This window comes from Gaeumannomyces tritici, assembly GCF_000145635.1.
Source record: "Gaeumannomyces tritici R3-111a-1 unplaced genomic scaffold supercont2.2, whole genome shotgun sequence".
NCBI lineage: Eukaryota > Fungi > Ascomycota > Sordariomycetes > Magnaporthales > Magnaporthaceae > Gaeumannomyces > Gaeumannomyces tritici.
This window is the reverse complement of record NW_008804546.1, coordinates 6,889,311-6,900,175: the sequence shown is the minus strand read 5'-3', so window position 1 is coordinate 6,900,175 and position 10,865 is coordinate 6,889,311. Positions and strand designations below refer to the sequence as shown.

General features: G+C 32.5%; 1 protein-coding gene across 1 annotated transcript; it reads left to right on the top strand.

Annotated features, from left to right (window-relative positions):
• Positions 1-9,645: 9,645 nt before the first annotated feature.
• Positions 9,646-10,142, top strand: GGTG_04885 (hypothetical protein; the record flags this gene model as incomplete). The annotated part of the gene is made up of 3 exons (XM_009222683.1): positions 9,646-9,757; positions 9,905-9,998; positions 10,043-10,142. Coding segments are annotated over 3 exons (306 nt in total), but the record flags the coding sequence as incomplete, so codon positions are not given.
• Between the last annotated feature and the right edge of the window lie 723 nt (positions 10,143-10,865).

The window sequence follows — 10,865 nt, the reverse complement described above, 5'->3', positions numbered from 1 at the left end:
CAAAAAAGCGCCCCAAATAAACAAAGCTATGCACGCAACGTTATACCGGCGCAAAGCATTACGTTAACGCAATTAAAACAATTGCGATTTTGTAATAAGGTATTGTTACGGTACGCGTCGGGGCACTTGGGGAAGAACTTAAGGCCGTACTTTTAACGCGCCAACGTTACGCTTACAAAACCGCGATAAAACGCCAGGGACGCTTTGCCCAAATAGCTTCCTTTTCGTGCAATAACAAAGCCTTTTTTATAACAATAAGGTGTAAGCCGTAGCAGTATTACCGTAAGGGCTTTTTTAAAACGTTTTGGGAAATAGCTTGTAGCAATCGTTGCGTTAGCAAATTTCGCAATAGCGGTTGCGCCCGGCAATCCGGCGGCTTTAAATAACCCGTTCGGGAAATGGTTTTGGCCCGTAGCTTTTTACGGTTTAATACGGCCCGTTATTTCCATAATATTTTACGGGGTAACGAAAACGGGCATTTAAAAAAGGTTTAGGAAAAAGTGGTTCGGGAATTTGGTTTTGTTAATGTTAAAAATGTTAATTAGCGGGTTTAAAAAAATTTAAATAATAAAATTTTAGCTTTTTTTGGTAATTACAAAGCGTATCCGGGTTTTTTCCGGTTTTAATTAAATTTGGTAATCGATTTGGGTTTTTTTTTAAAAGCTTTTTAAGCGGGCTTATTTTTTAAATTTCCAAAATGCGCCGTTTTTTTTAATGTTTTATTCCGTTGCAAAAATAACGTTTTTTTAATAATTGGATATTGCTTAGCGTTTTTTTTTAACGAATGTTTTGTTTGCGGCTTTATATGCTTTCCATGCTATTTGCGTTTTGTTTTTAATAAAAGCGCGTTGTAAACGATTCGCTTTTTTACGGAAATCGTTAAATTTTTGTATCCAATAAAAAGCGCGTTTGTTAAAAGGGTTTGGTTTTTATTAAAAAGCTAGCTGGTTAGCAAATTGGGTTAATTGTTGCATTAATTTATTGGTTTTTTTATTTATAATTTTGGCATTGTGCATGTTTCCGATCGTTATTAATTTGCTAGTTATTTTGGTTTTAATTTTTGCCAATTTTTTTATTAATTTAGCGTTTTTCCATTTCCAATTTTTAATTTGTTAAAATTAAAATTGTTACGGTTCGAAAAAAACGCGAAGTATTTAAAATAAATGGTTGAATTTTTTTATCGTATTGTTTTATCCCAAATATTCCATTTTAAATTGTTACATTACCCAAACGTAATTAATTATGCTATTTTTTTCCTTTCGTTTCCTTTTTGTAACCTTTTCGTAAAACGTTGCTAATTTAAATTATTTGCGGCGTGCTAATTCCAAAAAGGTTTTGCTTTTTGCGTTATATTTATTATATAAATTTTAAATTAAATGGTAAAAATTAAAATTGCTTGTAAAAATTATATGCTTTTAGGTTGGGTAAATAACGATTATAATAAAAAGCGTTGCCCAATTGGGGCTTGCTTTAAAATTTGGAAAATATATTAAATATATTTTTAATGGGCTTTCCGGCGTAATAATTATAATTAAAGCTTAATCGTAACCGCACCGGGCGGTTTACAATTTGGGGGCAAAACGGTTATGCACGTAAAATGCTGCGTTAAAATTAAATTTTTGGTAATAAATAAGCTTGTAATTGCAATCGTACGGTTTCGAAAAGTTCCCGTACTAATTGCGCTCCGGCTTTTAAATGGTTAAAATGTTGTATTATTTATTGCTGTAAAGGGAAAGGTTGCTTTTTCCTTTGCCTTTTTTTATATTCCAATATAATATGTTTAATTTTATACGTTGTTGTTATCGTTAATTGGCTGGCTAAAAATAAACGTAATTCCGGCTATAAAAAAGTTAAACGGTACCGGTATAAGGCCGAATTAAATTGGTTAGGATGCAAGCGGTTGGGGTAAGGATAAATTAAAGGAAAAAAAGGGGGCTTTATGGTTTGGCGCATTAACAAAGTTGAAATTAATAACCGCGGTGTTATTAGGTACCGTTAGGTTATTAACGGCCCGGCACTCGTTTGTTCCCTTTATTCCCGCTATTTTGTTAAAGCCGAAAAGGGCAAAGTTTGGGTTTGTAAAGTATTAATTTATCCTAAAAGCGAATTTAAAAAAATTTAACGTTTTTTTATTGCGGGATTTTCGTAATTTGTTTATTTATTCCTTGGTTAAAAAATCTTTTTTTGCTTTTGTTATTTTTAATAAAAAACCGTTTTGCTTGCGTTTCGTTAGCAATTTTAAATTAAGCAAATTGTTTTTTTTTATAACGGTTAGGGGGGGCCGGGTAAAAGGCGGATAAATGTAAAAAGCGAAAGGGTATAAACGGCAAAATAGCTTATTTGGTTTGGTTGGGGTACGCGCTTATTCCCCGTTTTTAAAGCAAATTGTTTTGGCCGGTTTAAAAATGTATTTTTGGCTTTTTTAATTTCCTTTTTCGCTACGGGGCATTTTTATTGGAAGGCCGGGTGGTTGTTTCCGTAATTGTAACATTTCGGTTCGTTTTTTTTTGTAATAAATTAACCCCCGTATAACGGGCACAAAAATTCCCCGGTTTTACCGTTATTATGTAACGGCCTAGCGCAATGCAAGCAACCGGTTGCTTTTTTGCAAAATTTTAATTTATATCCTTACCCGTAACATTTATAGCATTAAACGGTTTTCGTTCCCGTTGCAAACGGTTTAACGTTAAAAATTTCGCTTTTAAATACAAAGCCGTTATTGCATGCGGTTTAAATTACGGCGGAAAATGTAATTTTAACCAATACCGTAACGTATTTTTCCGGTTGCCGGGCGTTTTATACATAAATAAAATTAATTTTGGCCCCAATATTATGCGCTTTAAATTCGTATAACAAAATGTTGTTATTATTGGTTGCGTTTTATTAAATGCTTTTAATTATAACGTTATAAATTTGGGTTTGGTATATTGCTTTATTGCTAAATATTTTGGTAATCCACGCGGTATTTTTCGTATATTTAACGGTAATTATATAAAATAAAATTATTACGTTATTATTGGAAAATTTGCGCGTTGCTTTTACGTTATTACCAAACTTTTTAATTAATGTAATGGTAATTTCGACGGGTATGCAATTTGCAATTTTAAAAAAAACGTTTTTAATAAAAATGGTAATTTTGCGTTCGGTACGCGCGGAAATATATTTTGGGGGGGGGGGGGGGGGGGGGCCGGTATTAAAAAATGCGTAAAAGCGGATTGTAAGCGGGTAATTGCCGGTTTAACCGCTTTGTAACAAACCGGTTATTAAAACCAAAACGTAATTGGTAATTTGCTTGCGGGCGTTGCGTATTTTAACGATAATTTCGTTTTTTATAATGCAAAAATGGTTAAGCATATAATTGCAATGGTTGCGGGACCGCGTTTTAAACGCGTTTATTACGGTTTTGGTTTATTCCTTTACGATTTTAAGCATTAATTTAGTGCTACCGGGGGGTACAAAAGGTTTTAATATTTTAATTAATTGGTTTTTTAAATTTGCGATGCGGGTGCGCGTTAAAAAAGGGTTAAAAGCGTTGGTTATAATAATGTTATTGCTAGTTTTGGGGCAATCGGTAACCGTTTTGCCGCTTTCGGGGCTATTAGCGCTGCTAGCAACCGCGCCGTAAGCGCGTTCGCGCGCGGACATACGTCCGGTAGCGAACCGGAAGCGAAAAGTTTAAATTTAATGTTAAATTTGCTGTATTTAATGGCGTTTTCCCGTTGCGAGGTCGGGGAGGCAAAAGCGGTTTTTATTCGATTAATTAATAATTTAAAATATTAATTAAGCATATACCCAAGCCGAAACCGAATTATAAAGGACCGTTGTTAAGGGTTAATCGGTGCAAAAGCGGGTGGTTACCGGGTTACGGGCCGGATACGGTGTTTCCTTTATTAAGCTTCCGTAAATTTCTTACCAAAAGTGCTATCGCCAACAAAAATTGTTTTTTTTTTAATTTCCTTTTTTTTCGTGCCCTTTCGGGCACCCAAAGTCGGTCCTTTAAATTTTTCGCGCTTTAAGCGCTTTCGTGCAATTTAAGCTTTACCTTATTTTTTAACTTCGCCATTATATTTTGGCCGCGATACCGGTAGCTTGCCGGCATGTTCCCGGGGGGTTCGTGCCCGGCTGGTTGCTAGCGCCCCCTTTTTCCTTTTTTGCCGGGCGGTTTTGCCCGTGCATTTAACGTTCCTCGCTTTTTGCCGGGCGGTTTCGCCCGTGCTTTTAACAACCGTTTATTTGCGTTTGCTTAAAAAATTGTAGCAATATTACCCATTTAAAACTTTGTTTTGTTTAATTAAATCGCTTTACGGATTGGCCGAAACGGGATTACATTGGTTTATTACATACCAAAAGCATTACAAAAAACGTTTAAATTGCTTTATTTTCAATTACGATTTTTATTTGCTCTTTTTAAAAATCGGCAAAAGCTTTGGAATTGTCGGTATGCAAACCGATAATACGCTAAATTTGGGCAGCAAAGCTTTTATAGAAAAAAAAGAAATTGCTTTTTTGGAAGCAAGCTTTAAAGCTAAGCTACGGTTTATTTTAAGCCCGGGAAATAAAAGTTACTTTAACGGTTGCAAAATAACAATCGGCGAAATAATTATTTGCATACAGCAAAAGGGATAAGCAAATTGGTTCGAGCTTGTACTTTACAAAAGCGATAATATTTAGCAATAATACGTGGTTTAATGCGTACGAAAAGCGTATATTAGCTTTATATGCTAACCGGAAGCCGCATTTAACTGCTTTGTAACCGCGCAAACCTAAAACCCCTTTAATACGAACGTTACAAAATTTAACAAACGCATTTAATAGCAAATCGATAACGCGGATAAAAGCTTAAATTACGTGCAAATGGATTAAATACAAACCAAATTATACGTATTTGTAAACGGGTCCTTTATTAATAACAAAAATTTAAATTTACAAATTGGCTTTTTGGTTGGTTTTGGCGTTAAACAAAGCATAAAGCAAAAAAATAGCTTCCAAATTATTAAAAACATATTGCATTGGAATTTCGTTAAATGCAAAAAGGTAATACGCAATGTTTTTGCAAGCAAAATTTACGGCATGGTTAACGGGTTTAATATTGGTTACGTTTTAAAAATTACGCTTTCCGCGATTGGCGAAAGGTTAAAATTGCCTTTTTGCAAGCTAATAATTTGCATAAATAGCTTGTTGCTTTACCAATGCTTCGTTTAGCTTGGAATAATAACGGAAAAACGCTTTATAATAAATATTATGGCTTTCCGCAAATTTTATAAAGGGCGGGAAATTAACAAAATCCGGTAAATTGCAAAAGCAAATAACCTTGCAAACGTTATAACCAAAAATTAACTGAATAAAACTTTTAAAAATTTCGTTAATTCCAACATTACAACGGTAAAAGTTAAAAAATAAGTAAAGCGAAATTGTTGCAAGCAGAAGGGATAAGCACGGTATAAAGCTACTCCGGTTAATATGCTTTAAAGAGGAAAGGATTTGAAGTGCAGGGTTCCGTAAAGGCCTTTGCCCTTTATATACACGTAACTCCCTATCCTCCTTGCTTACTAAGCTTCCCTTTTAACGCCTGGAAGCGTTATACGCTTTTAAGCAAAGGGACCGCTTTTCCAATGCCTTAAGCATTTAATATTTATGCTTAAAGCTTTTTTACGATAGTATATACTGTTTATTTTGTAATATACCTTTTAAGCAAGCTTTTTGGGTTATTTGTAAATAAAACAAAAAGAAATTGGTTGCTATATTAATAGCGTAGGATTTAAAAGCTTACCGCGCTTTTAAAGGTTAATTGTAAAAACGCATTAACTTCGAAAAATAACGAAGCAAGCGTTTCCCGCTTTTAAAGGGTAATTGTAAAAGCGCATTAATTTCGAAAAGTAACGAAATAAACGCTTTCCGTTGCTAAAAGCAACAAAGCAAATGCTTTAACCATAAAAAATAATAAGGTAAATGCTTTAACCATTATCGGGAAAAGGTGGGCGTAACAATTAAAACCCTTTTTTTTCCATTTCGTTCCGGCTTTTTTTTTTTTCTTTTTTATTACCATTTTTTTACCAATCCGTAAATTTTTACGCTTTTATTCCTATCGTTTAAACTTTTGCTAATATAAAAATCTTTGCAAAAGCAAAAGCAAACAATTGTAAATGCTTTACGCGGCGGCGTAATGTTTTGGAAATTTCGTACGGTACTAACAAATTAACTGGAAAATAAGTATTACCGGTAATAAAGCAACGCGTGCAACCGTTCGAAAGCGCGTTAAGCGCAAAAAATTTAACCGGGCTTAAGCCCAAAAAAAATAAATCGTAACTTTTTGCTTTTTTACCAATTTATTGCTTTTTCGCTAATTTTGTTTTGTGCGCGTATAATGCGGATTTGCAAACGGTTATAATTGCTTTAGCAATTAAAGCTAAGCAAACGGAAAAAGCATTATTTAAAAAAAAAAAAATTTAGCAAGCCAAAAAGGATAAGTAAAGGAAAAGTAAATTTCCCGCGAAAAAGGATAAATAACGGAATATATAAAACGCGCGAAAATAATAAATTGCCCGCAAAAAGGCTTAAAATAACGTTTAAACGATTAAAGCGATAAAAGCGCGTGCGTTTGCCGAAAGCGCTAAACGGGTTAAAGCTAATCGGGCTTGTTATTTTAAACGGATAAAAACTTTGCGCCGTTTTTTAACCTAAACCCCGATTAATATTGCCGTAATTATTTTCGAATTTTCGGTTATTTTTGCTATTTTTTATACCTTTCGTTTTAATTTTTAACCCAACCCGACCGGTGCTTTTTAAGCTTTAGCTAAATTAAATAAAAGCTTTGGGCCCGATTGGCCTATTCGTTAAACGATTAAAATTAATTTTAATTCCGATAAATTCGTTAATCGGTTCGTTTAAAAAAATAACGATAATAACGATAAGCCCGTTGTTTCCCCCGATACCCGGAAGCGCAAAACGGGTAAAAAAACGAGGGTAAATAGCTAAATTAATTCGTTTTTAACCGTTTTCGCGGGTTTTATGCTAACCACCCCTTTTTTTTCCGTTTTAATTTTTAAAAAAAATGTTATTTGGCTTTTCCTTTTAGCGAAACCGTTAACCTTTTTTTAACGGGAACGTTTTAGCTAGCTTTTTCGATAATACCATTCCCCGCGCGGTCCTATGCAATGGGTGCATTAAAAGCTTTTTAATAAAATTTTAAAACCTTTGCAACAATAAGCCCATAACGCGCTTTTTTTGGAATGGTTATATTTTACGGTATATTTAATGTGCTTAAAGCAATTACCGTTACGACTTTTTTCCTTTTTTGCTTTAATTACGCATTGCAATTGCTTTATTCCAAAAAAAGCTTTTGGGTAATTTTCGTTTTAAAATTAAAAAGTTTAAAAAAATGGTAAGCCATTTTTTTAAATTTTACCCGAAACCGGGCAGCAAATAAAAGGATAAGGCCAAAAAAAAGAATAAAAAGGCTTTCCGTCGAAATAATTTTGCTTTTCGTAGCCCGATTTTAAAAAAAAGGGAAAATGGTAATAATAACGAAAAAAGTTAAAAAAGTAGCATTAAAGTTGCAATAATTTAAGGCTATTTTTTTTATGGAAATGCTTTTATTTATTAAATAATGGGTAAAGGCTAAGGTTAGGATAAAAAAAAAAATGGATAAAAAAAAGGTGCAGCGCTTTTGGAAGCTGTACGCGTTATAATTAAATGCCGTTTTATTGTTTAAAACCGGCATGCTTTATGCTTATTAATAAAAAAAAAGTTTGCGTTATGCTTTTATGCAAACGTTATACGCTTTTAGTATTTATTTCGAAGTTTTTGGTTGCGTGTTAAGCTTGCCAACCCGTTTTTAAAAAAATTGTACAATTTTAAAATAGTTTTAAATGTTTTAAATTTGTAAAGCGGGAAGTTTTTGGTAAGCTCGTTTGTTGGCATAAAAGCGGTTTTAAAATATATTACGTTAAACGTTCCTTTTTGGTACTTTTAGCGTAATTACATATTTATAATATCCACGTGCTTTAAAACCGTATTAATGCGAATGCTTTTTTCGATTACTAATTGGATCGTTTGTATATTGTTATAGCAAAGCTTTTAAAAAGTATTAATTTTTAAGCGCAGGTTTCGGAAAAGCCTTTGCATAGCAATGGTTTTTTTTTCGAGCTTTATAAGCGTTAAAAGCTTTGCTTTTGTAGTGGACGTTATAACGGTAGCTTATTTTTTTGCTTTTTACGCTACGGGCTTTTCGAATAAAAATATAACGTATTTTTTAAATAATTTTTTCGTTTTTTTGTCGTTGGCAAAAAAGGCGTTTAAAGCAAAAAGCAAATGGTTAAATTTTAAAACGTTTTTTAGCCGGATATAATAAAATTTCGACCTTTTTAAATACAAAAAGGTATGGTTTGCCGCTTTTAAATGCTTTTTATTTAAATTTGTAAAGTATTTAAAAAGTTTTGCGCTTGCAAAAGCAACGTTTGGGCGGATAGTAATGGCCGTATAAAGTATAAACCCGATTTTTTTTTGCATAGCCAGGACTTTAGCGGGTATCGCTACCCCCAAATTTTTTTTAAGCGTTTGGTTAGGCAAAAGGAAGCGTTTTACGCTTTTGTTCCCGAAATTAAAAGTATTAACGATTTTATCGATATAAAAATTGTAATGCAAAGTTATTGTTCGTACTTTTTTATTTTTTACGATTTAAATTCCGAAAAAAATTTTAAATGGTTTTTTTTTATTTTGTATTCCTTTTTAAAACCGTTTAATATTTTCGTTGCCATTTTTAAATGCGTAATACGGTTAAAGATAATTATATCGTTAACGTACAAAAAAAAAAAACCTTACGTTTTGTACTTATAAATAAATAAAGCTTTTCCGTTAACGGGGTAAGCTTTAACTTTTTAAAGGTTTTTTTAAAAGCTAAATATTATAATTTCGGTAAATTCCGTAGCCCGTACAAAGCTTTTTTAAGCTAAGCCACGAACCTTTTTTAGTAATATTTAAAAAAAAACTTTACGTAAACGGGTATATAATTATCGCCAATTTTTGCGTAAAAAAAAGCTTTGTTAACGTTAATTTAATGCGCTTCGAAATCGAAATAAGCTATAATTACCATTATAATTTTAAAGCTTTTGGTTGCAAACGTAGCAGCGTAAGTTTTTTTTAAACCGTTAAATTATTAATTACCTTTAATTACCGCGCAAAATTTATAATTCGTAACGTAACCGTTTTCGTTAAATTTATAAATAAATACCCAAGCAATATTAATAATTTTATTATTAAGCAAATTTTTCGAAATTTTTTTTAAACTTTTTTTTTAATAGCTTATTAATTTTCCCGAAAGCAAATTGTTTAAATTCCTTTTTATACGGGTACGTATTAAATTTTTATTAAAATTTTAAAATTCGTTGTAATTTGTTTTAATACAACCGTTTGTTTTTTTAAAGGTTATTGCGCTTTAATGTTTTCGTTACGGCAATTATAATTATTTCGTAAACCGGGTAATAACCAAAATTACTTTTTTTAATTACCGTTTATTAATTAAACAAATACGTATCGAAAAAGGTTTGCCAATTTTCGTTTATTAAATTTGCTTTAAAAGCAACGTTTTTAATTTTCGGTTCGAAAGCGTTAAACGCTATTGTTAAACCGTAATAAAAAATAGCGCTATTAAAATTATTGCGTCGTTTGCTTTTCCTTTTTTTTTTTTTTTTTTTTTTTTCCTTTGCGGCCGTACGCGTTACGGCGCAAATCGCTTTAAACGTAATTATTAGCGAATTCGGTAAAAACGCGTTGGAAAAAAAGGTTTTGGGCGAAAGCAAAAGGCCCGTCCTTTTGCAAAATTGGCTTTTGCCTTTTTTAACCGGAGGAAAAAGGGAAAGCGGCGCTTTTTGCTTGTTTAAATTTGCTTCGAACAAATTTTTAAAAGCTTTAAACGCTTTTGGTATCGCAATTAAAAGCGCCGTAAAGGTGCCGCTTATAGTTGCGATTAGCATATCCGGTTCTAAAGTAAGCAAGGACCGGTTTATTGCTTTATAAGGTAAAGCTAGCCTTAACGGTTTTAAAGGTCGTTTTTCGGGCTCGTTGTTACTTTTACCCTTTACCGGCGGAAAGTTATCGCTTTTTCCGGGCCGTATAAAGCTGTAATACGAATTGTTTATACGTAAAAAGCCCGTATTACGCATTTGTTTTGCTTTATAACCATTTTTTAAAGCATTTGGAATTAAAAATTTGTGCGCGTTTAAATTTGGCCCGTTGGCCGAATCCTTTGCGGTTTTAACTTTTATGGTTACGATAAAACCTAATTTTTTTACCCCCAATTTTTAACCTTAATGTTCGGTAGCGAAAGTAAATGTTTAAAGCTTTTTCGGTTGGAAAAGCTTTAGCGCATTAACAATTTTTTTTCGGGTTGCAAGCGGGTTTTCCATTTCGTCGTATTTAATTAGCAAATTATAAATAGTTACGTTAATCGGGGTTTTTTTTTATTTGCTTTTAAAAAAGCTTTTTTTATTAAATTTAACGTTTTTTATAATTATTATTTTTTTTTTAACGGAATTTAAATCCGGTAAATGTTGGAAATTTGGTAATTTATTAAATATTTAACCCCGGCACGAAGGTTAATTTTAAAATGCTTAAAATTTGCGTTATAGGACCTTTTTACGTTTAAAGGATAAACTTTGCACCCGTAAGCGTAAATGCCGTTTTAATCCGGTTTTAAATCGGTTATTAAATTTGTAAAAAGTTCCGGGGCGTAATGCCGGAACCATTTCCGAAATTAATTTAAAAAATGTTATTAAAAGCGCGCATGCTTTTAACGGTAAAAATTTATATTTTAGCTAAACGGTAACGTAAACCGTTTCCGGCTATAAATGTTTAAAAGTTTGCGCTTT